At 38.4% G+C, this 26,184-nt stretch overlaps 1 protein-coding gene and 1 long non-coding RNA gene across 9 annotated transcripts in view; one reads left to right on the top strand and one right to left on the bottom strand.

The window, feature by feature from the left end:
• The first annotated feature begins 4,744 nt into the window (after window positions 1–4,744).
• Window positions 4,745–9,343, top strand: LOC128249212 (uncharacterized). Its single transcript, XR_008265331.2, has 2 exons — window positions 4,745–4,884; window positions 9,142–9,343. It is a non-coding gene; the product is annotated as an uncharacterized LOC128249212 (long non-coding RNA).
• Window positions 9,338–26,184, bottom strand: part of LOC106881029 (solute carrier family 35 member E2A) — a 54,335-nt gene continuing 37,488 nt past the window's right edge. For all 8 annotated transcript variants that reach the window (XM_014931219.3, XM_089361221.1, XM_014931218.3 and 5 more), the window contains 3 exons: window positions 22,777–22,830; window positions 16,915–17,118; window positions 9,338–11,943 (listed from right to left, as the gene is read on the bottom strand). In XM_014931219.3, coding sequence (XP_014786705.1) covers window positions 11,736–11,943; window positions 16,915–17,118; window positions 22,777–22,830 — 466 coding nt within the window. In that variant the 3' untranslated portion in view covers window positions 9,338–11,735. The remainder of the gene's footprint in view (window positions 11,944–16,914; window positions 17,119–22,776; window positions 22,831–26,184) is intronic.

Raw genomic sequence — 26,184 nt, 5'->3', positions numbered from 1 at the left:
CAAAATTTCTGATCCTAATTATGTGACTTGTCCTAATTAGTTCACTCTTCTTTGTGTATCTCATCTGAACTCTGTGGTTGGTGGGTTTGTTGTTGCCTCAAAAGCAATTATTCCATTCTGTTTGCACTCTCTCTTTTTCTTCAATTATTTCAATTATTTGATCCTGGATGAACTAAATATTGTTACTAATTGGTCTAACGTTGCTGTCTTCAATGATTTTTACCTTTATTCCTAACAAACTTATCCTATTTGTGTGCTCATTCTTTGTTTTTTTCTTAACAATATTTCTGTTTGTTTTATTTTGGTCTCTAAGATGTTGCCTATATTCTCTAAACTAGAACTTACTACATAAACTCTGAACTCATTGTGAAACTAAGCTGATCATTTAACTCTTGTGTTTCTCAAATATTTCGATTTTTTATTCTAATTGTTTTAAACAAAACAAAACAAAAAAAAAAAAAGGAAACCTGTACATTGTGTTCTTAACTTTTAATTTTTAATTAAAATCTTGACAAAACATCTCTTAGCTGAATTAATCCCATTTCAACCAAAATCTATTGTATATTGCCATTCTTCTTGTTTGCTGGAACTTCCATTTTGGATGTTGTCATGAGACATTATTAACAGATTATCCGGTGACATTTCAACTGAATCCTGTGACTCTCAAACCCTGGAACCAGACTATAATCGTGCTGCACTGCTTGGCATTATTTGTGAGGGCAACGTTCAAAAGGTTTAGTTCTCCGTTTCTTTTCATCAGAACTCTCGAAAATACAACAGCAGCAAGAATTTAGTTTTAAAAAAAATTTTAAAAAAGACAAAGGAAGAAAGAGAAGAAAAAAACCCCAGAAATCCTTAGAATGTGGACAAGTACGTCTTTGGTTCAGCTGGTCTGCTCTAAAGACACAATATAAACCTAAATAAGAAAAAAAGCTTTCATTTGTGAAAGAATCCTGTATGTTTAACAGATATTTTACTACACACTTTATAAAAAAAAAAAAAAAAAAATCAAACCAAGTGGAAGATCTGTACTGCATAGTTTCAGCTATTGACTTCCTTCGTTGTTTCCATCAAAACATCAATCGGGGTGTTCTCTTACCGTTTCAGATCTCCCTTACTGTTGACAATATTTTTGTTAATATTTTTTCTAATTATAATGATAATCTAATTGTTTTTCATCGGATGTTATCTTCCACAAGTTGAATAGTATGTCAGAGTACCTATATTTGTTTTTGCTGTATATATTTTATGACAATATTTGTTGGAATTTTTCCTCTTTTTTCCTTTCTGCTCTCTCTCTCTCTCTGAATCACCATATACCAGAAAAAGTACTTTTGAGAAGTATTATCAAGTATTAATTTTTACTTACATTATAATTATTTCATATTCCCCTTCCCCTCCTCTGCCTCCTCTCTTTTTGTTGTAAAACTTTTCCTGTAATATTCTGTAATATTGTTATCAAAATGAATAACCAAGGTGTACTGAAAAGAAATCAAAACTGCTATAGCAATATCATATTAACACACACACACATACACACACACTCTCTCTCTCTATTTATATATATATATATATATATATATATATAATGTGTTGCATTTTCAACCTTGCTGTATACACTGAAATTCTAAATCTTATCAAAGAATCTGTCACATCATTGTGTATTTACCATATGATCTTAATACAACTAGATTAAAAAATAAAAAAAATTTCATTAACTAAAAACAAAAACACATAGAAAAAAAATCCCCTCTAAATTTTGGTTTACTGCTTATCAATTTTGCCAACTACTCATATCTGATGTGTGTGTATATGTCCAAACATCAATCAGTTAAAAACTTCTTTGTCCAAAGTGAAATGAAACATTCAGAAAAATATGTGGGAAATTCTAAGCGTCTCTGAATGTTTCAGTCTTATTATATAAGGCTCCATTAAACATTGTCAGCTTTTAATTCAGGATCAACACCCATTGCCTCCAGCAAACTTGCCGGTGACAAGCTTGTTCAAGAGATTCCTACACCATCACTATCACAATGGGAATTATACATTGAACAACAGGCCTGTTTTGGGGTCAGAAAGAACTAAGTATATCTGTGAAAAAGAAAGGCTTTCATATTTCTCAATATTATTTTGAAAGTGCTGATCATTAACTGGCTGATTTCATGGTCTGTTTTTATGTTTTTTTTCTTTCCATTTGTAATTTTAATAATTACAACCACAACTTCCACCACTGGCCAACAAACTCAGTACTAAACAACTCAAACATCAAAACTCTGAAATGGTCTCCCTTCATTTTTTTTTTTATTTTAATGGTTTTAACTTCATTTTAGTTCTGGTTTCATTCAAAATGTTTGTATCTGTTGTGTGTGTGTGTGTTTATGTATGCACACACATGTGTGTGTACATGCGTGTGTGTGTATATATATATGTATATATATATATATATATATGTATATATATATATATATATATATATATATAATCATCTTTTTAATTGGTGCAATAAAATTTGAGACATACACATTGATGCCATTTTGAATTTTCTTTTCTGAAGTGTAAAAATATTTACCAAACAATAACTAATTTCTTGAAATGGCTTCGTTATAAATTCAATCTCACTCTTTAAAGTGGATGAAGGTGGGTATTTAATTTCAATTTATCCCACCTTAGAGCTAATGAATGTACATATCTAGACTTATATAAAAAACAATGAATTGAATTGAATAGTTTTTAAAATTGATATTGTTTTGAGGGAAGGCAGTGGGCTGGGCAGAATTGTCACCCTGCTGGGCAGAATGCTGCTAAGCACTCTGCCCATGTTTATGTTCTGAGTTCAAATTCTGCTGAGAGGGACTTTATCGTTCATCTTTACGGGGTTGATAAAATGATTATCAGTTAAGCACTAGGGTCAATGTAATCCACTTAGCCGCTTTCCCCAAAATGCTGGCCTTGTGCTAAAATTTGAAACAAATATTATTTTTTTTTTTTTTTGGTGGGAGCGGGGCAGTAATTGCCAGAATCTGTAGAGTGGTGGAAAAAAATGCCTTGTAGTATTTAGTTACATCCCTTTAAATTCTGTGTTCAAATCATGTCAGGGTCAATTTTTGCCTTTCATTTTTATGGGGTGAATATACTAAATACCAGTCAAGCACTGTCAATTTAATCACCTTACCCTCTCTGCACAAAAAATCTGTGGCTTTTTGCCAATGTTAGGAATCAGTATAAATACTTGTCTTTAGAAGTGAAAACAGTTTTCTTTAATGGATACCTATGAAAATATGGGTTCTTTATATTTGGCAACTTTCAGAGTTAGGTTATTTGGAAATGTCTTCATTCCTCCATTGAAGGAAGCGGTGGTATATTGTTATATGAATTTGTCTTTTAATGAATACCTCCTACTATTGCTGCTGCTGAAGTGTTTGTACCAGTACAGTTAAACCTGTTCATAATAACAATAATAATAATAATAATAATAATATGTGAATTAAGCTGATTTAACCAATTTTGCGGCTATTCAAAGTATTAAAATTTGTTATAGACTCTATATGTTAACTGTTGAAACACAAAACAATTACGAAACAAATCAAAACGCTTATTGAAATTAAATGTTTTGTTTGTTTTCACTTATTATTATTATTACTTAATAAATTTCTATGGTTACAATATTTTCCTAATCATTGTTGCTGTTTCATTTTTTTTTTTTTTTTGTAATTCCTCGTTTACTCTGTATGTTCTGTTTTTAACTGCTTGATTTAATGTGTTTTGACATCAAAACTATGATATGAGTAACAGCTACTAATAATAATAGTAATAATGATAATATTAATAATAATCTAGTTCTTTAAAAAAATTTTACTTTGAACTCTCTAAACTTTGGTTAGTGAACTTTAAAAAACTTATAATTTTCTTATCACCACCACTACCATCAACACCATCACTACTACTACTACTACTACTACTACTACTATTCTGTCCACCTGATACGTGGGAACAATTCTGATTTACTAAGTAAATTAAGTCAGCTGTGAAGCAGGTAACTCTGCATCTTCTGTTTACCAAAAAAGAAAAGAAAAAAAAAAAGGCTCTGTTCAGTGGATGAAACTCTTTAAGATGTGTTGGTTCTTGAAAAATTCTTTACTTCACACAAGTATTATAGACTTATGACCAGCTGTGAGAAACTTGTTTTCAAAAACCTTTTTGAAATGGAACACACACAAACACACACACACACAAAAAAAAAAAGAAAATCAATTAAAAAAAAATTAAATAAAATAATTGGTCTTGTGTAGTAATTTTGCTTTCTGTCTCCAAACTTATATTGAGAAGAAAAGTCATCTTTTTAATATCATTATTTAATTTGATCATAATTAACAGTTGTTGAAAACATGCTAAAGTGATTCTGAGGAAAAGAAAGGAGATATATACATAAAAGCCTTTATCTTTTTGTGACATCAGTGTTGCTGAAAAATGACTTTTTACATTTACCAAAATATTATTAAAGTAAATAAATATGTAAAATTTCTCTTCATTTGTATGTTGTTTTTTTTTCCCCATCTTCTGTTTTGTCATTCACATATTTTATAATAAATTAATTTTGTAATTTTGACTCTTTAACTTTTTTATTTTCATTTCTTCAGGTCAATATTTTAACTCCCAGATTTTGAAAGTACATTTCCACATCTCCAGAATTCTTCAAGAAGTAGAAAGAAGCAGTGGAGTAGAGTATCTGAGAGTAATGACATTCTGAATTCTTACTGGTGAAGTGGTTCTACTGGGATAGATTCTGAGTAGGATCTGCAACAGACATGAGCAACCCTTTTTGAGAAGCAGGCCACATGAGACACTGCTCCTCGTTTGGCAGGCCACACTATAAAGAAATTCAAGGTAATTTTTCATTCGGTATGCCATTCATAAAGTCACTCAGGCCACAAGCTCTCCATGACCGTTCAACAACTTTGACAAAAAAAATATTGGCCTTCCAAAGCAGAAGCTGGTTTAGCCTCAGGTCATCGGTTCCTGATGACTCTATTGACTAACATTGTATGTTGTGGAATGAAATATTTCTGGTTAAGAAACTGTTGTGAATAACTACCACATCTTACCCAACTGCGTCAAGCAATCAACAAAGCCTCTCTGTAGTTGTTCACTTTGAATAGATTAACTGGGAAATCTCGCTGTCCTGAATCCCATCTTACCATATTAAACAGTATCCAGGACATAAAAAGTAGGATGGTTACATGGAATGGCAATCAAAGAAATAGTGTAATTATTTCTACTCTAAGCACAAAACCTTGAAAATGTTTTGGGGAAGGGGGTTAGTTGATTACATTGACCCCAGTGCATAACTGGTACTTATTTTATTGACCCTGAAAGGATGAAAGGCAAAGTTGATCTTGGCGGAATTTGAACTCAGAAAGCAGCGGCAGACGAAATGCCGCTAAGCAATTCACCCGGCATGCTAACGATTGTGCCAGCTCACTGCCTTCAAGAAATAATAAAATAGAGGAGAACAGTCTCAAGAGAACCTCAAAAGTGTGACCACTCTAAAGAGAACAAAGGTAGGAATATTTTGATATAAAACTCATACATACACACACATAATGTTAACTCGTACACACACACATTCGTCATATAATCCGTTATAGTATAGACACAAGGCCTGAAATTTTGGGGGAGGGGGCCAGTCGATTAGATTGACCCCAGTACACAACTGGTACTTAATTTATCAACCCCAAAAGGATGAAAGGCAAAGTCAACCTCAGCAGAATTTGAATTCAGACTGTAAAGACAGTCAAAATACCACTGAGCATTTTGGCCCAGCATGCTGACGCTTCTGCCATCTCACCACCTACACATTCTTAATATGATAGCTTCTATTTCTAGTTGTCCATCAGATGATGACAAGTCTTCCTTATTTGTGCACCCTTTGATGACAGCATATTCCATTCCTTCATGTGTAGCTTCACTTGTACAAGGAACATGTAAATGTTTTGGTTGTAGACGTCTAGGTGGGGGAAGCTCTGCACATACGCTTCTTTTCTCACTTCTGAGAGTATCGGGTGCACTTATCCTCTAGGCTTTCAAGCTTTCCACCAGTGAGTGAAATCACTGAAATGTGTGACAGGTGGCAATGTCTACTACTTTACTATTAAAGAGTTGGTGTTTTTCTTCTTCAAATAATCTTTGAACTCTTTTGGTTTTTCTAATCAGGCTTTGACCGTAACTGGCCATAGAGGATGCCTCTATAGTGTAGATTCAATGCTGCTGGTGTTGAACTCAACAGAGGATTTCTATGTGCATGATCCTATTTCACCATCTGACTTAACCCCGTACCTGGCAAAGATGACTTGTCTTCACCCAATTTGTCTTTTTCGGAGTGCAACTAGTAAACTCGTCCAAAACATAGAATTTCAAAAACACCCACAAACGAGTTTATACATCAATTCTCGGTTTTTATCTGTTTTCTTTACAAATTACATCCAGATGTTAAGCTCAGAAGATGGCAATGAGTATGAACCATGTATTAGAAGCTTGGATACATCAGACGAGAGTGCAAGATTGTCTGAAAATGAAATGTTTTCTCAAAAAAAAGTCGCCAGGGAAGAGGTTAAAAAGTTTTCTGGGCATATTGGATATTAAAGGTACCATGGATTTTAATGTGTTGGCTATACGTAGTACATACCTTGCACCCTTGTCACAGAGTGCCTGACAACAGAGGTCCTTGGTGCAGTGGCTGTGATGTTTGTTATAAGCTATGGACACATAAGAGGTGCAGCAATATCAAAGGAAGGCTATCTGGGAAGATAGTTTTTGTGTATGGCAAATGCACAGGGGCAATAAACACTGAAAATGTGCAGAACACAGCTTCCGTCACATGCCAGGGGGAAAAACTAGAAGTAGCTGATAGCTTCCGTTACCTAGGTGATCAAGTCTGTAGTGGGGGTGGATGCTCTAAGAGTGTAGCTACTAGAAAAAGAATAGCCTGGGCAAAGTTCAGAGAGCTCCTACCTCTGCTGGTAAGAAAGGGCCTCACAATAAAATGTAGACTGTATGAGGCATGTGTGCAAACAGCCAAGCTACATAGCAGTGAAACATGGACCATGACTGCTGAGGACATGTGTAGCCTTGAAAGAAATGAAGCTAGTATTTCTGCTGGATGGGTAATGTCAGTGTGCATACTCGACAGAGTGCAAGTACCTTGAGAGAAAAGTTGGACCTAAGAAGCATCAGTTGTGGTGTGCAAGAGAGACAACTGTGCTAGTATATGGATGAGGACAGCTGTGTGAAAAAGTGTTACACCCTAGCAACAGAGGAAACCTGTGGAAGAGGTAGACCCAAGACCTGCGATGAGGTGGTGAAGCACAACCTTCTAACGTTGGGCTTCATGGAGGCGATGACGAGTGACCAAGACCTTTGGAGATATGCTGTGCTTGAGAAGACCTAGCAAGCCAAGTGATACTGTAACCATGGCCTATGCCAGTGAAGCATAACCGGCCAATTTATAAGTACCCTTCAATACTGGGCAATAAACTGTGCTTGCAAAGACTTGTTGAGTCAAGTGATGTCATTGTTGTGGCAGACGCCAGAACTGCCTGACTGGCACCCATGCCGGTGGCATGTAGAAAGCACCATTCAAGTGTGGGTGATGCCAGTACTGCCTGACTGGCCCTCATGCTGGTGGCACATAAAAAGCACCCAACTACACTCTCAGAGTGGTTGGCGTTAGGAAGGGCATCCAGCTGTAGAAACTCTGCCAGATCAGACTGGAGCTTAGTGCAGCCTCCTGACTTGCTAGGCCTCAGTCAAACCGTCCAACCCATGCCAGCATGGAAAGCGGACGTTAAACGACTACGATGGTACACATACACACATACCTACAAACATATGTACCTTGTTTAAAATGTTTTAGGAAACTAACCTCAGCAAAAGATGAGAGCATAGTCAGTGTTTTAAAAACGGCACTCTATAACGGAAATCCTGTGAAACTGTCCAGGCAACCCCTGCTCTACTGACCGGGGATATGAAGGCAGCTGACATGAACAATAGGACAGTAAAAGTTGTCTCCCTTAAGCATAAAATCTGTTCTTTCTTTCTTTCTTTTTAAAAGATAACTGTGTGTATGTGCTCCAGTGTCTGTCCCTTAGACATTATTTCAGAAACAGATTATTCAGCTGATTGAACTAAACCCTCGTTGCCGAACAGTTAAGAAGTTTGCAACCACAAGCTCAATCCCACAGCATCGTATCTCAGGCAAATTTCTTTAACCCCAGTCTGACCTGGCCCTTGTGACTGAAATTGTGTAGACAGAAAAATTTAACAAAAACCCATCAGTTGGATTGTTCCTATATTTGAAAAGCATAGCTTTGTGGCCCAAGGGATGGGTTATTAAACTCATGGTTGCGAAATTCCCAGACCAGGCAATGACATTGTGTTGCTCTACAATCACTTTATGACATCTGACACATGGAACATATACAGATGTCAAAGTGCACCTGTACAGGCACAGCACATTTGACCACTATAAACAAATCATTTGTGCAGGTTGGTCAGCAAGAAATTGAAGAACAGTCTTTCTTGGACTACAACAGACTACGGGTGTCTGGAAAGCTCAGGTACTTACATATTAATCCAGGAGCAGTTGATTCCATTGATCCAACATCTGAATCCTCATTATTGAGCAACAGTAATCCACCACCATAATACCTCACATTGAATCATGGAGAAGGAATGAGCAGCTATGACATTCATACTTTCTTCAATTTCATTAGCAATACAAATACTGCCTTTTAAAGCACCTACTCTGCAGTTATAATTTAAATGAAGCCTTGGCTTTATGAAAAACGTATGTAGGATATGTCAACTTGGTGGAGTTTATATGGCCATGTGGTTAAAAAGTTCAATTCCAGAGTCAATTTCTCTGTACTACATCTTGGGTGGCAGTGACTTCTAACATACTAGTGATCTGGCCAAAACCCTTGGGAATAAAATTGGGGAGATGGAAACTGTATGGACACTTGCATCAGAAAGACCATTCTTGTTTTGTGGTGGTCTCAAATATCAGGTTAACTCCAACAGTTCATGAATATACATTGTTGTTTAACTGCAGGTCAGCATCATCCAATGTGTCCTTTCTCTTTTCAGATGGCATGGTATGATTTGAAGGAGACTTAGCTGCTCTTCCTAGCAGGTTAGGCATCTGCAAGGCAGCTCCCTCATTAAAAATTGCATTTGATGGCAGTGGTGGTGGTGAAGAGATGGGAGGTGCAACAGAAAAAATATAAATATATAAATGAAGAAATAAATATATGTATATAAATAAAGAAATAAACAAACTGAAGAATTTCTCATTTTTTTTTGTTTTTTCCTTATTTTTTTTTTACATACCATTCTTTGCACAGATTCAAAGTTTCTAGAATATTGTTAGAGTTCTCTGCAAATATGGACCAGAATAAGTATTGCTTTGGCTTCCTTTGAAACAGGTCTGCATCCAAAATTTGAGGGTTTACACAGCCAAATAGTATCGTGTTAAACCTCATAAGTTACTAAGTGTTTGTGTGTGTGTGTGTGTGTGTGTGTGTGTGAAAAAGAGGGGGAGCAGTTTAGAGGAATTTGAAAACTAGTACCAATGGTTGCATACAAAGTTCACCCTCCCCACAAGCTCTTTATTCCAGTGTTGTACAAACCATTCATAGAATGTAGAGGAAGTCCCCAGTTAACAGAAACAAAATATCTTTACTTATTATACAGTGTGGTTTTATTTATTTTTTTTCTGATATATGTTTTTTCCCTGTTGTTAGTTTTTCATTATATTATTTTTTAACCAGCTTTTATTTAACTTGGAAGTAGGGTTCTGTTAACCTAACAGAAACAGAAAAAAAAACTCTGTAATGCAACCTAATTAAAGGGAGATACGAGATATTAAGTATTCATTCCAATACACCACCATTATTTAAAGAGAAAAAAAAAAAAACGTATAAAAGTCTTAAAAGTAGGGAAGATGTATGATCAATGGGGAAGGGTCCCTGAGAGATCTTACCCCGTCATCCCCCATCCCTCAAAATATAAAAACAAAAAAAAAAAAAACACCTGTTCCAAAAGCTTTAAAAATATGATATTAATGGATGATATATTGGTCAGCCTTCTTTTGTCATGAAAATAATAATAATAATAATAATAATAATAATAATCCTTTCTACTAAAAGCACAAGGCCTAAAATTTTGGTTGGAAGGGGGCAAGTTGATTGAATTGACCCCAGTGCTCAACTGGTACTTATCTTATCAACCCTGAAAGGATGAAAGGCAAAGTCAACCTTGATGGAATTTCAAACGTAAAACCAGAAGAAATGCCATTTTGGCATTCTAATGATTCTGCCAGCTCATGCCTTAATAATAATAATTTCTGATACTATTGCAGATTCAGAAATTCTGGTGGAGGGGACTTAGCTGGTACTTAATTTAACTGACCCCAGAAGGATGAAAAAGGCAAAATTAATCATGGCAGGATTTGAATTCAAAAAGTAAAGGACCAGAAAAATACCGGAAGGCATTTTTGTCTGATGTTCTCTCGTTTCTGTCAACCCCTTGTCTACCACCTCCTTACAGTAGTAATTTCTGATTTAGGCACAATGCCAAACATTTGGAGGGGACAGGGTAAGTCAATATCATCAACAACATTACGTAGCTGGTACTTTATTTTGTCAACCTCAAATGGATGAAAGGCAGAGTTGACCTCGGTGGGGTTTGAGCTCAGAACATACAGATCAAGAAATAATGCAAGGCATTTTTTTTTCTGATGGTCTAACAATTCTGCCAATTCACCTCCTAATAATAATAATGATTTCAAATTTTAGCACAAGGCCAGCAATTCTGGGGGAGGGCAAGTAAGTTGATTATGTTGACCCTAGTGCTCAAATGGTACTTATTTTATCAACCCCAAAAGGATGAAAGGCAAAGCTGACCCCGGCAGAATTTGAACTTAGAACATGGAGATGGATGAAATGCTGTTAAGCATTTCACCCGGCATGCAAATGATTCTTCCAGCTTGCCGCCTTAAAATAATGATGATAATTCTTTCTAGTTTTGGCACTGGGCCAGCAATTTTGAGGGGGGGGGGGGAAGTCAATTTCATCAACCTCAGTACCTCACTGGTACTTATTTTACTGACCCCGAAAGTATGAAAGGCAAAGTTGACCTTGGCCGGATTTGAACGCAGAACGCAAAGAGTTGGAAGAAATGCTGCAAATAGCATTTCTTCTGAAACTCTAATGATTCTCTTCCACATAATAGAAATAATAATAATAACAATAATAATATGTAAAAGAAAAGAACGAAATAAAAATTGAATAAAAAAAAAAAATTGAAGAATGATGGCCTGTCTGACCCCACCAACTTCTTTACTGGACGGCTGCTACGTCAGCGGTCAAAGAAAGAGAGCAAGAGGGGCCAAAAGAGAACAGTCTGAAAAGATGCAGCAAGCAGGTGCTACACTTTCAGGCACATATTTATATACATCAGTGACAACACACCATCTCCTCGTGTGACTTGCTTATCACAGACACATGTTTTATTTTTGTTCCTTTGTTGTTCTTGTTTTTTAATCAATGCAGTTGCCTGTGGTGAAGAAAAGTTAAGTTTCTGTTTCTGTTATTTATATATGTATATATATATGCATATGTATATATATATGTATTTTTTTTTTTTAATAACCAAATCTGAGATTCCATCTTGAGGCAACTTTAGATAATTTTGTCCAATGTATCAGGTGACTTCACAGCATAATGTGCCTTTAGCACGATGTTTTTATCATAATCTTTAGCCTTAGTATAACACAGTACCCCAACAGTTACAGTGACAGTTCCAAGGGCACTGAGTAAAGTTACTGGATTACCAAATACTATCACAGAAAGCCATATAAGGAAAGCACGTTTCACTGTATTTGCAACACTGAAATGAAAAGAAAGAAACAAGCAAATATGAGTATATTACAAACATGTGTTAAATATATATATATATATATATATATATAATCATATACATGATTTAGCTCTGTGCATCTTTTTCTGTATCTATCTATCTATCTATATCTACATTTCAGTAATTGAGTTGTGAAATTTTAAATTCTACAGATTATATATATAATTACACACACACATCATCATCATTTAACATCTGCTTTCCATGCTGGCGAGCCAGAAGGCTGCATCAGGCTCCAATCTGATCTGGCAAAGTTTCTACAGCTGGATGACCTTCCTAATGCCAATCACTCCAAGAGTGTAGTGGGTGCTTTTATGTGCCACCGGCACAAGGACCAGTCAGGTGTCACTGGCAACAACCACGCTCTAATGGTGCTTTTTACGTGCCACTGGCATGGGAGCCAGTCAGGCAGCCCTGGTAATGTCATGCTTAAATGGTGCTTTTAATGTTCCACTGGTATGGGTACCAATCAGGTGGTACTGTCATCATCTACGACAATGACTTCGCTGGCCCCAACAGGTCCTTGCAAGCGCAGTTTATTGCCCAACGACTGAAGGGTGCCCTTAAAGGGGCTGGTTACGCAGCAGTGGCATAGGCCATGGGCTATGGTCTCACTTGGCTTGCCGGCTCTTCTCAAGCACAGCATATCTCCAAAGGTCTCAGTCACTTGTCATTGCCTCGGTAAGGCCCAATGTTCGAAGGTCGTGCTTCACCACCTCATCCCAAGTCTTCCTGAGTCTACCTCTTCCACAGGTTCCCTCAACTGCTAAGGTGTGGCACTTTTTCACACAGTTGTCTCCATTCACAACACATGACCCACACACAGATGCATAAATATACATATAAATAATTACACACACACACACACACATATATATATATATATATATATATATATATAGTTCCATACATATATAATTACACACACACACATATGTAGAGATTAAAAATTTCATAGCTCAAAAAATGAAAATCCTAGTGACACAATTTTTGGCTGCTCACACAGTTTCCCTAAAAGCTGACATGCAAGCTTAGACATGAAGCTGTGAATGCTGGATTCTCTCTTTCTCTCTCTCTCTCTCCATACATATATACACAACAACAGCAATTGGTGATTTTCTGTGTCAAAGGACAGAGACAGACTCATCTAATCCATGACAGCCCAGTAGGATTATTTCTATTGAATTTTTTTTCCTGTGAGTGATTATGGTAATCACTCACTGGATAGTTAAAAGTGTCCTGGTGAGGGACACACTACACTATGTTACCTAAATGAACTGAGCCAGTGTCAACAAAGTGTATACAAGAAAATAGCAGTGACAAACTTGTCTCTTTCTCTCAACTGTTAGTCATTAACATCCACTAGTCTTGACCAGCCATGCTGGCAAAAATATCATTTCTAACAATATTATACATTTATTTTGCAATGTATGTTTATCTCTGCCATACTTCCCTATCCTCTCCCCTTACCTACCACCCCTCCTCGTTCACTCACCTACAATTGTCACACATTCTCTCTCAGTTATAGGGGCTACTTTAAGCCTTTAGCCTTGCAAGATACAAGATTATCATCACCAGTGCTGGAGTCATGAAAAAAAGCACTTGGTACACTCTGTAAAGAGGTTGGCATTAAGCACATCCAGCTGTACAAACCTTGCCAAAACAGGCACTGGAGCATGATTCTGGCCTCCAATTCATCAAATCATATCAAACCATCCAACACAGGCCAGCATGGAAGCTGACATTAAATGTTGAGGATGATCTACAACTACATTTTCAAATGTGTTGTTCCTTTTTCAAGAAGATAGCGAGAGATTTGAGGGAAATATCACTGCTATTTAAAGCAGGTCAGGTGACTACAGAGTCTTACCTTTGTCAGCTCATTTAACATCAGTTATCTATGCTATTATGCACTGAACTCATTGTCTTCTGGATTACCATCAACTGACCAAGGTAGGTAGGTAGGTGTACACACACACAACAAGGGTGATTTTGTTTTGCTTGGCTCTGAAGTATATTGTGTTTTCTAACACAGTATGTCTATAAAGGGATTTTTCCCCAGACAAAAACTGCAGCTCCTCGCTTTTCAGTGACACACCTATATTATGTTATATTGATAAAAATTTTTTTACTATAGAGCTGCTTCTATTGCATAATTCAAAAATACACACACACACACTGTAAAGTGGTTGGCATTAGGAAGGGCATCCAGCCATGCCAAAGGAAACAAACATTGGTGCAGTCTTTTGACTTGCCAGTTCCTATCAAACCATCCAACCTGTGCTAGTATGGGAAATAGATGTTAAATGATGACGATATATATATACACACACACTTTGACTTTTCCCAGTGCCCAACATGGGTCAGACGTTTCATTACCTATGTATGTGGCAGAGGGGCAGAGTACTGGATAAAAGGTTTTGTAGTAAGTCTAGTTACATCCCCTTATGTTCTTAGTCGATTTTTGTATCTGTTAAAAATGGTTATTTATAGGCATAGATGTAGATGTTTGGTTAAAAAGATTGCCTCCCGACCATGTGGTTTTAGATTCAGTCCCACTGTGTGGCACTGTGGGCAAGAATTTCATACTACAGCCTCAGGCTGACCAAAGCCCTGTGAGTGGAGATAGTAACCAGAAATTGAAGTCCACTGTATGTGTGTTTCTCTAGACATCACATGATGGTCATAAATGACCATCACAGTCATATGACCAATATTGTCCATTTCCAGTCCCCCACGAAAAACATGCCTGACCAGTAGGAAATATTACCTTGGTTGGAAACAGGTATGGGTTGGTGACAGGAAGGGCATCCGGTAATAGAAAATCTGCTTCAACAAATTCCATCTGACCCATGCAAAGGCGGAAAAGTGGACATTAAAATGATGATGATGATGATGATGATGATCTCAAAGGTGGTGGACTGTAAAAATGCTTAAACTAGTTACAGCCTGGAGTTCAAATCTTACTGAAGTCGACTTTACCTCTCACACTCCCAGGCTCCACAAAACATGAGACAAGATGAGTACTGAAGAATCAGTTTGACTAAATTCCTTGAAACAGATTCCGTCACTTTTTGTGCTAATATGAGAATTTGTTATTTTTAGATTTGTTTCAATTAGTCCAACCTTCATTATTAATTAACTTGTGCATAACAAACATACTAAATTCTGTCTTCTGGAACTTTTACAAATGCAGACATACATAGATATGGTATGTTTCTTGCAGCTGCATGTGCATGCACACACACACACACACAACAATGCTGTACGTAATGTGCTGCACACATACATACATGCCATGGTGTTGCACACCAGAAACAGATACAATAATGCTACTGTTGTACAAGCAAACATGGCAAGATGCTGCTAATGCAAACATGCACAGGTATGGTGCAGTGCTCCTACTGCACACACAGTAAGTGTTGCTGCTACAGCTGCAGACATTGCATAGTACTGCAACTGCACACACAGACATAACAAACAACATCCATGAGAAAGCAGTCAACTAAATGACAATGATTAGCTGATCAATAAGGAGCTGCAATCACACACTCACACATGTCTTCTCCCCCCCCCTCTCAAGTAGCTAACTTCATACTTGTACTGCTCACTCCTACCTGATACAGCACCCCACCTTACTCCTCTCCCTGATACAACACCCCCTCACTCCTCTCCCTGTCACCTTTACCTGACATAACACCCCCATCTCCTTCCCATCACTCCTACAAGACAGCCCCCTCCTCCCCTTCACTCTTACCTAACAGCCCCTCCACCCGCTGTTCATCCCTACCTGACACAGCACCCCACTCTCTCCTCTCTGTCACTCTCACCTGACACAACACCCCATCCCCTTCCTGTCACTCCTACCAGACACAGCCTTTCCTCTTCCTCCTCCTATCATCCCTGCCTGACACAACCCCCCCTCTCTCCTGTATGTCACTCCTACCACCTCTATCTAGTCCCATGTGATACAATCTCTCCTCATCCTATCACTCTCACTGTAGCTCACTCACCTCCCTCTCTCCTTTCTCCTCAGGACTTTGGAAATTCACTTTCCAACCCAGTCTGTTCCAACAGACATCAGCCAGCAGATTTTTCAAACGAAACATCAATGTCCCCCACCCAACCAATCACTCTAGTCCAGAAGACACCTGCACAGGTGATAATCAGGTCCTCTCCTCTGGTTCTGACATGTTTTTCTTGTCTAATGGCTCTCGTTTCATTGTCTTCTATGTTTGAAGAGTGAAGAGACAATATTTAAACAATGATACCATTTCCTCAAGCTATAACACATTAACATCATCATCGTTTTAATGTCCACTTTTCCATGCTTGCATGGGTTAGATGAAATTCACTGAGGCAGATTTTCTATGGCTGGATGTCTTTCCTGTCATCAACTCTCACCTGTTTCCAAGTAAAGTAATATCCCCACCCCCACATGTTTACGTGGAACATTCAAATTGAATGACTGTGCCTGTATGACAGTGACACATCACGCATGTACATACACACACACACACACAATGGGCTTCCTTCAATTCCTACCTACCAAGTCGACCGTGGTAGAATTTGAATTCAGATTGTAGTGGCAGATGAAACATCGCTGAGCATTTTAGCCAGTGAGCTAACAATTCTGCCAGATTGCCACTTTGCCATAGTTAACATTATTAATGCAAATAAAAACATTTATTTCTAAAATAGGCAGAAGGCGAGAAATTCTGGAGCACGAGTTCAGTCAATTACGTCAGTTTCTCTACTTAATTACTGTATTGTTCCTTCAACATTGGAAGGATGAAAAGGAGAGGAGTCCCGGACTAGATTTCAATGTAAAGAGAGCTGGGTCCAATGATGCTCTACTGATTCTGTCATTTGAGTATCCACCCCACCAACCCAACAATTTCATTTAGAAATAATGATGAATGTAGAATCTGAATCACTGACCTGTGGGTAACTGGTGATATATAGCCCATGAGGACATATGCTGTGATACTTTGGAAATGGAAAAAGATACCATTAGTGATGAGTGCAAAGAACATTGTGTAGTCGAGGGTGTCCTTGGCATGTGTGATGTCCATCATGAGGAAACAAGCAGGAATTTGCACAACTACCGATGCTATGCTTGTGTAGAACTGCAGCTCTGCTGGGCTGCAAAGGTGACAAAATTACAGATTAACAGACAAAAGAAATAGAGAAAGCATTGACAATGGCGAGAGAGTGAAATATGAAGAAATGAATACAGAAATAGGAAAACAAAAAAGATTAGGAGGAAATGGTTGATTTAAAAAGGTTTTTATCAGTTTGTGTGTGTGTGTGTGTGTGTGTGTGTGTGTGTGTGTGTGTGTGTGTGTGTGTGTGTCTGTGTGTGTATGTAAACTTGAACCAGATAAAACACGAATTACATAAGGCTTAAACATGGGTTAGTTCAATAATTCACATGAGCAGGTAGCAGAGTTTCCAACCCACTGACTTGTACAGCTGACCAATGGACAAAACTAAACTAAACTATTACTCTCTTACTTGTTTCAGTCATTTGACTGCGGCCATGCTGGAACACCACCTTTAGTCGAACAAATCGACCCACCCCCAGGACTTATTCTTTCTAAGCCTAATACTTATTCTATCAGTCACCATTGCTGAAGTGCTAAGTTATGGGGATGTAAACACACCAACATTGGTCGTCAGGCAATGGTGGGGGACAAACACAGACACACACACACATATACCTATGATGGGCTTCTTTCAGTTTCCGTCTACCAAATTCACTCACAAGGTTTTGGTTGGCCCAAGGCTATAGTAGGAGACACTTGCCCAAGATGCCACACAGTGGGACTGAACCCGGAATCATGTGGTTGGGAAGCAAGCTTCTTATCACGCAACTGAAATCCCCGTTTACCGCCAACTAAAATATAAATGCCCTTACTCACTTTGAACAAACTCTCTCTCTCTCTCTTTGTATGCATATGTGTATACATACATACATACATACATACATGCATGCACGCACAGGCATGGCTGTGTGGTCAAGAACCTCACATTACAACATGCTTCCAGGTTCAGTTCCACTAGGTGGCACTTTGGGAAAACATTGTCTACTATAATCTCAGGGTGACCAATACCTTGTGAGGGAATTGGCGGACAGAAACAGTGTGGAAACCCTGTGTGTGCATGTGCGTGTGTTTGGTGTTTGTCCCCTTCCAACTAATTGACAACCAGTGTTGGTTTCGCCATGTCTGCATAACTTAGTGGTTCAGCAAAATACTTTGGCCCTGACAAAAACAACCTTCACAGCAGGGCTTGTAGCAGCATAACAAAATGCACCCATCATCATCATCATCATCATCATTTAACGTCCGCTTTCCATGCTAGCATGGGTTGGACAAAGCTGCAAAAATGGTTGGCAACAGGAAGGGCATATCAGGCTCAAATGGAAATGATCATAAATACAATGACCAGGACTAAGATTTAAGGATAAAGTATGAGAAACGAAAAGGGTGGCCACAGCACAAGAAGCTCTGTAATACAAGCGAGCTGACCATTTGCAATGCTAACCTCAGGAAACAGGCCTGGCACTTGATAACCTAGCAATCAGGAAGACATTGCAAGTTAGATATGCTTCGTACTCACCGTCACCAGGAAACGGGATAGGCAACTGGATGTGAATATTAATTGACTTCCCAGTGAAGAATGTAAGAATGTTTGAGAAAGACTAGAGATCAGTGAACACAAAAACACTCCACCAGGGGGCCCCACAGACGTGCCACCTCACCCTCTGCCTTTCCTGTCACTCAGGCACTTTCATTTCACTAATCTTTCCTCTTCTGATCCCCCATATTTTGTTCAACGCAACCAGGCCCTGCATTAAGCACTGCAGTCAGTCTTCTGTACGACTGTGGCTTCAGAGACACGAGACAGTCTGGAGGTGGAGGGTTAAGGTAACGGATTCTTTGGCCAGAAGAAATATTAACTGAGATGTATGATAAGGAGGAGCTAGAGACTTATAACAATGGGGAGTTTTGAGATGTCAAAAGCCATGACCCATATAGATGGATGGAGAAAGGTTCCAACCAGACAAGAGGTGATGTGGTGGTGTGATGGTACTTCTAGAAGAGCCAGAAAAGCTAAAAGTTAAGCCTTTGAAGAAGGTAGGAAGAGATGTAACAGTAAGAGATAATAATGAAGTAGCTAAAAATAGATGCTAGATGTTAGGATTGCACAGCAAGGAGAAAAGCTGAGAGTAGGAAGTTTGTTAGTGTTTCATAGTGGAGAGAATCAGGGGTTTGAAGTGTTTAGATTATAAAGTGCTCTATCAGAGTGAATGAAGATGGTGTTGGGAACAAAAATGTGTTTGGAATTAAAGGAATTTAAATCCGCTTTAACCCTCTGGTTACCATATTGCTATTGGAATACACTGCTTTTGTTTCAGTTAATTGTGAAAATAATAAAGTCAGTAAAATAGCTATCATTAAGCTAGTGTTCAGAGCATAAGTCAATGTGAAATTTCAATGGAAGGTTTTTAATTTATATCATACTAAAAAAAGGAAGTTTGTATCAGAGAACCTAGGGGCAGTGTCATGTGGGTCAGAATTAGAAGGGTTAAAATAGGGAGTTTTTGGGTCATGAGATAAAAGTTGTTCTCAAGTGGATTGGACTCATCATCATTTATCATTTAACGTCCACTTTCTATGCTGGCATGGGTTGGACGATTTGACTGGGGACTGGCGAACCAGATGGCTACACCAGACTCCAATCTGATTTGGCAGAGTTTCTACAGCTGGATGCCCTTCCTAATGCCAACAACTCAGAGAGTGTAGTGGGTGCTTTTTACGTGCCACTGGCATGAGGGCCAGTCCGGCGGTACTGGCAACGGCCATGCTCAAATGGTGTTTCTTTACATGCCACCTGCACAGGAGTCAGTCCAATGTTTTATTCACATGCCAACGGCACAAGTGCCAGTAAGGCGAAGCTGGATTGAAAATGGTTAATCAATGTAACATCAAAAGAAGGCACTTCATTACAATCTGTTTGTTCCTGACTATCATCATCATCATCATCATCATCATCGTTTAACGTCCGCTTTCCATGCTAGCATGGGTTGGACGATTTGACTGAGGACTGGTGAAACCGGATGGCAACACCAGGCTCCAGTCTGATTTGGCAGAGTTTCTACAGCTGGATGCCCTTCCTAACGCCAACCACTCAGAGAGTGTAGTGGGTGCTTTTACGTGTCACCTGCACGAAAACGGCCACGCTCGAAATGGTGTCTTTTATGTGCCACCCGCACAAGCCAGTCCAGGGGCACTGGCAACGATCTCGCTCGAAAATCCTACAGGAGCCAGTCAGGCGGTACTGGCAAATTATCTTTATTCCTTCTTTATATACGAAGCCATACTTGCAGCCACTTGAAACCATAAACATATGAACCCTGTGGCAGTCAATCTAAGAAAAAAAAAAGAAAAAAAATATCCCTTGGCACCAAGGTTTGTAGATTTCCCTTAAATAGTCTTAAACCTCTTACAAAAGCAGAATGTTCCTTCAATAATGGCCAAAAACAGACACAGTTGAAACACAAAAATAAGGCACTTCTGTGTGGTCATTTGACATGCTTGAAATAGTAGCAAACTTTCCTTAAAAATACATCCCTTTATCATAATGATAAAAAAGGACACATTGGATGATGTAGTTTGAAGTACACCAGTCTGTGGAGGTTGTGGGGAAGAAACTGACAGCTTAATAAGAGTTAAACAACATCTCAAGATGCTGTTGTCTAAATGAAAGAGGAATCAGTACACAGTTCAGACTATTGTAGTATAATCTTATAAATAGTTACAACTCACAAAATCCTTGAGCTCACCTGTACAAAACTGCTTCAGAAAGGCAAAATACCTGTTTCAGAACCAAATGTACTCGATCACCTTACACACCTGATGTCACTTTAGAAAGTCCAATTGAAAGATACCACAAATATTTTAGCCGGTGCATTGAGACCCACACACAGCTTCTTTCATTCACTCTTTCCCTCTGTAAACCATATCATCTGCTCCCCAACAGGAAGAAACACTTGGCTGGAAGCCAGTATCGTAGTGATGATGACATCATATCTGGTGTTGATGAAATTTTTCAAGAAGATAGCGAGAGATTTGAGGGCAGTAAAGAAATAAAATATTTTGTGGGGTTTCCTTTTTAGCACATCAGTGGCACCTAAAAAGCACCATTCAAGTATGGTTGATGCCAGTACTGCCTGACTGGCCCTGATGCCAGTGGCACATAAAAAGCACCCACTACACTCTCGGAGTGGTTGGCGTTGTCGTAGTATGGGCGGCATCCAGCTGTAGAAACTTTGCCAGATCAGATTAGAGCCTGGTACAGCCTTCTGGCTTGCCAGTGCTCAGTCAAACCGTCGACCCCAGGACTTATTCTTTGGAAGCGTAGTACTTATTCTATCGGTCTTTTTTGCCGAACCGCTAAGTTACGGGGACGTAAACACACCAGCATCGGTTGTCAAGCGATGTTGGGGGGACAAACACAGACACACAAACATATATATATATATATATATATACATATATACGATGGGCTTCTTTCAGTTTCCGTCTACCAAATCCACTCACAAGGCTTTGGTCGGCCCGAGGCTATAGTAGAAGACACTTGCCCAAGGTGCCACGCAATGGGACTGAACCCAGAATCATGTGGTTGGTAAGCAAGCTACTTACCACACAGCCACTCCCATATATACATACACACACACACATACAGGGTGCGGCAGAATGGTTGCCCTGATTTCAAAGGTTAATAAAAAAGCAAACACATGAAGAATCGTGAAAAAACTGTATTTCTATGAAGTTCGATTATTGCCATTATTTCTCATGTCTCCGGTCGTCCCCACCATGGCCTGGAGTGGAGAGCATCGGTTTTTCTTGCATCTTCATGAGTTTCTTTGTTATTAACCTTTGAAATCAGGGCAACCTTTCTGCTGTGCCCTGTATACAAGTAGGTACATTCTATTGATGAAAGCACAATGAAACTAAGGTTTCCTTAGTACTACTGCCAACAAATTGTACAATGATGGTTGGAATAAAGTAACTACCACTGTATCCTTCATCAAACTGCTGTATGGAGAAATAGAGAAAAAACTCGAGCAACCCAGACACTGCTCCACAAACATTAAACATTTAACCAAATTAATTAATCAAGACAAGGTCACAGTTACTAATTGTCACTATTTATTGTAATAACTCAGCTGTTTGTGTCAGGCCTAACACCAGTACCTGGCTCCTTAGGTGTATTTATTCTTGTAAAAAGTCCCTGACCTGAAGATAGCAAGATTCCTGGTGACAATACAGTATCTTGCATAATTCCAGGCTGGTGGGGGAATCTTTTTTGCTTGTACCCAAAAGGGTACAGCTGACTGCAATTGGATCCGGTGCTCACTTGTATGTTATTGGGTACAGATGGATGTTTCTCCAGTCAGATGGAAAGGGATCTGATCCCATGAATAATACCTTGAATCAGCTGATATATCACCATTTATCTTCTCTCCAATATATTACTGACACAACAACAAATAGAATATGTTTCTAGAGGTTTTCCCACAACCTCTAACGTCTACCCAAGCTACCCACAAGAGTCAAATTACAGTTTGCAGACCCCCCCCCCCCCCACCTCAATTGATATTTCCTCTTCCCTTACCTCAAACCACTCCTAATATTTTATGCCAGTCTTAAAGTTATGACTGGAAAACGTGCATCTGTGCACAACCAGCAAGAAATATGACAGTCAAAACAACAAAATGCTATACATACTTACGTATATCTATATTTTTCACCACTGATAAGCATTTTAGAATAAACATTTTGTAAACTGAAACAGAATAAGACAGAAATTAGTTGAATGAAATCGGAGAGACCTGATAGATATGATTACAACAGATGAAGACTGACGGGATGAGAAATGATAGGTAAAGTAATTAAATCATGAAGCTCTTGAAGCTGTATGTTAATACAATAGTATGTTCTTCCTTACCTTTCATGCCACACACTAAGGGAAGGAACTTGAGAGAGGGAGAGAGGGAGAGAGAGAGAGAGAGAGAGAAAGAGAGAGAGAGAAGAGACAGCCAGAGGAAAAGGACAAAATAAGAGGCAATAACGGTAAATGGTGGTAGTGCTTATTTGTTGTAACAGCTGTTGTATATTGTTGTTGGTAGTTACAGAAGTGATGGCAGCAGTGACAAAGATTACTCACACTAAAGTACACTAAAGTACATGCAATTTATTGTAATTGGTTTTCTTTTCTTATAATTCAGTTAACAAAATAAATTGTTTGCTGCCAACTCCTTCCTTCTGACAAAAACCACAACAAACTATCGGAATGTCTGTATATATTCATGTGTGTGTGTGTGTGTGTGTGTGTGTAGGCATGCATGTGTACGATTATATGTTTGCATTGATTAGTCAGTGCTGTACTTGGTCCTCCCGACCCTATCTTTCAGTTACCACCTCAGCTAATACCCATCACAACTTCCTCTCCCTCTCTCTTTCTTGCTCACCATTTGCCATTGTTTTCATCATCACAACAACAGACAACTAAAGCCCCCCCCCTCCAGTGTTCACCAGTGAAATCCCTACGATCTCTATGGGTTTCACTTGTAATAACGGTTTCAAATTTTGGCACAGGACCAACAGTTTTTGAGGGGGAGGTGGGAAACCAGTTACACTGACCCCAGCATTTTCTTCCTTCCTTCTCAAGTCGTATCAACTCATAAGGGCCCGCTTCCCAGTTTCCATGACCTGTATCTTGCCCACCTGGATGGGACGCAGGTCTGTCGCAGGGTCACTCATTTTTGCCAGCTGAGTGGACTGGAGCAATGTGAAATGAAGTGTTTTGCTCAAGAACACAAATGTGTTGCCTGCTTCAGGAATTGAAACCATAATCTTACGATCAGGAATTGAATGCCACAGTATTTGACTGATACTGATTTTATCAACTCCAAAAGGATAAAAGGCAAAGCTGACTTCAACAGAATTTGAACCAAGGACATAGACAGGCGAAACACCACAAAGAATTCCGTCTGCTATGCTAACAGTTCCACCAGCTCACTTGTAATAATAATAATAAAGGATGTACCAACAAGAGACAGTCAAGATGAATGCAATAATGGTTATGATAAATGCAGATTTAAGGATGACAATCATTGTCAAGTTTATAGTTTTGTAATTATTATGATACTTATAAATGTACACCTGATAATGAAGATGATAAATGTAGACTTAATGAGCATAATAAGGATATTGACCAATGAGTTGTTAATGAATACAAAAGTGAGGATGATGACAATGAGAAAACGTAATTAGAATCAACATCATTACAATTCAATAATAATTGAACATTTTTGATTCATCAATAAATCTGACAGTTTATTATTATTATTATCATTATTACAGCTGCTGTTGTAAATATTAATTTCCCCCCCCCCCCCACCTCAGTCAGTTCTGCAAAAACAAGATGTCACACACAACCACTAAATCAACTGAATTAAATGTGATTATGATGTCAGTGTCTGACTTTCTTACCATGACCATCCATCCTTATTTTTATTGTCAGCAGGTTTGGTACCCAAAACACACCCTACTTACCTGGGATTGCTATTTTCGTTTTTGGCTTAGAAGGAAAGTCAATAATAATCCTTGACCTTTGCACAGGGATCACCAAGACTGTTGGAGACAAAAGGAGGAGAAAGAAAACCCTACCCATGGGTGGGTATGAAACGTTTTGCTCTATTGGACCACCTATTTGGCATTGCTAATTCGACAGACTTATTTGACATCAGATGTTGCTTCATGTGCATGAACATGTGTTTGCCTCCAGTGTTACACACAGTTGCAAAAATAGGTTGAATATCCATTCAGCCGCACAAAATCATCAGCATCTAAACAGCTGTACCAATCATCTCATTCTATCAGGGTTGCAGTTAAAGGAAGCTGTGCATAAAGGTAATTGTACTATGTTCAGATGGGGGGGGGGGGGCTTGGTGTGAATGCTTGTAACAGAGTAAATTCTGCTAATGGTACCAAAGGGCCTGCTGGCAGTGGTGGTGGTGGTGTTGAACTAGATGACACATTAAACAAATTGGCAAATTCATTTCAATGAGGTTCAACTCCTCGGGTAATAAAATACATAAATGAATGCAAATGAAATTAAATTAAAGTGTTTGATAAAACCTCTTTTAGGTGGGGTAACAAGTGGACAGAATCAACTACAGGGATTGAAAGACATGTGGTTCAAATCTCAGTGAGGGATTCTGTTGGCTTATTTTCCAACTAAGAAATACTTTATCATCATCATTTCATGTCCTTCCCATACCGGCATAGGTTGGATAGTTTGACAAGATCCAACGAACCAAAGGACTGCATCTAGTTCCAATATTTGTTTTGGCATTGTTTCTATGGCTGGATGACCTTCCTAATGTGAACCACTTTACAGGGTGCAATGGCTACTATTTTCCTCATAACACAAGAGCCCTTCACTAAGTAGGAGACGTAGTTTTGAAGGATGCAGAGACAGTAAAGTATGATAGCGGGATGCAAGACAGGATCAGGTGACCCCAATATTTTACAATCTATTATTTATAGATTCATTTATAGTTGATAGTCTTAAAAAGATATTGTTGCTATTATGTTAAAGTGTTGTATGTCCAAATTTGGCCAAATGTGTTTTTTCCAATATTTCTTTTTGCTTACAATAGCCAGTTCTTTTGGTCAAACTATTGTCTCCAGATGCTTCAGATGCCAAGATATCAAAAATTGCCATAGTGTAGTACAACAATTTTGCTATGGAATGGTGAAACTATTTTTATGTTTTCTGAAAAAGCAATGTTTTGGACTTACGACACTTTGGCATAATAGCAACAATATAATTTCAAATTTTTCAAAACCTCAAACAAACCAAAAGATATATATTTCTTTTCCAATTTTCCATGAAATCATGTCTAATCATGGGCAAATATCACCTTACTAGGATACGGGAGAGGATTGATGATAGGAAGGAGGCATCCAGCCGTAGAGAATCTGCTTCAACAAATTCCATCTGGCCCAGGGGAACATGGAAAAGCGGATGTTAAAAGGAGGAAAGAAAAAAACAAAAATAATGATATAGTATATATGTATGTATATGTGTGTGTGTGTATATATATATATATCATCATCATCATCGTTTAAC

The sequence above is a fragment of the Octopus bimaculoides genome, chromosome 12 (assembly GCF_046866305.1).
Source record: "Octopus bimaculoides isolate indiv1 chromosome 12, ASM4686630v1, whole genome shotgun sequence".
Classification (NCBI taxonomy): domain Eukaryota; kingdom Metazoa; phylum Mollusca; class Cephalopoda; order Octopoda; family Octopodidae; genus Octopus; species Octopus bimaculoides.
This window is presented reverse-complemented; position numbering and strand designations above follow the sequence as displayed.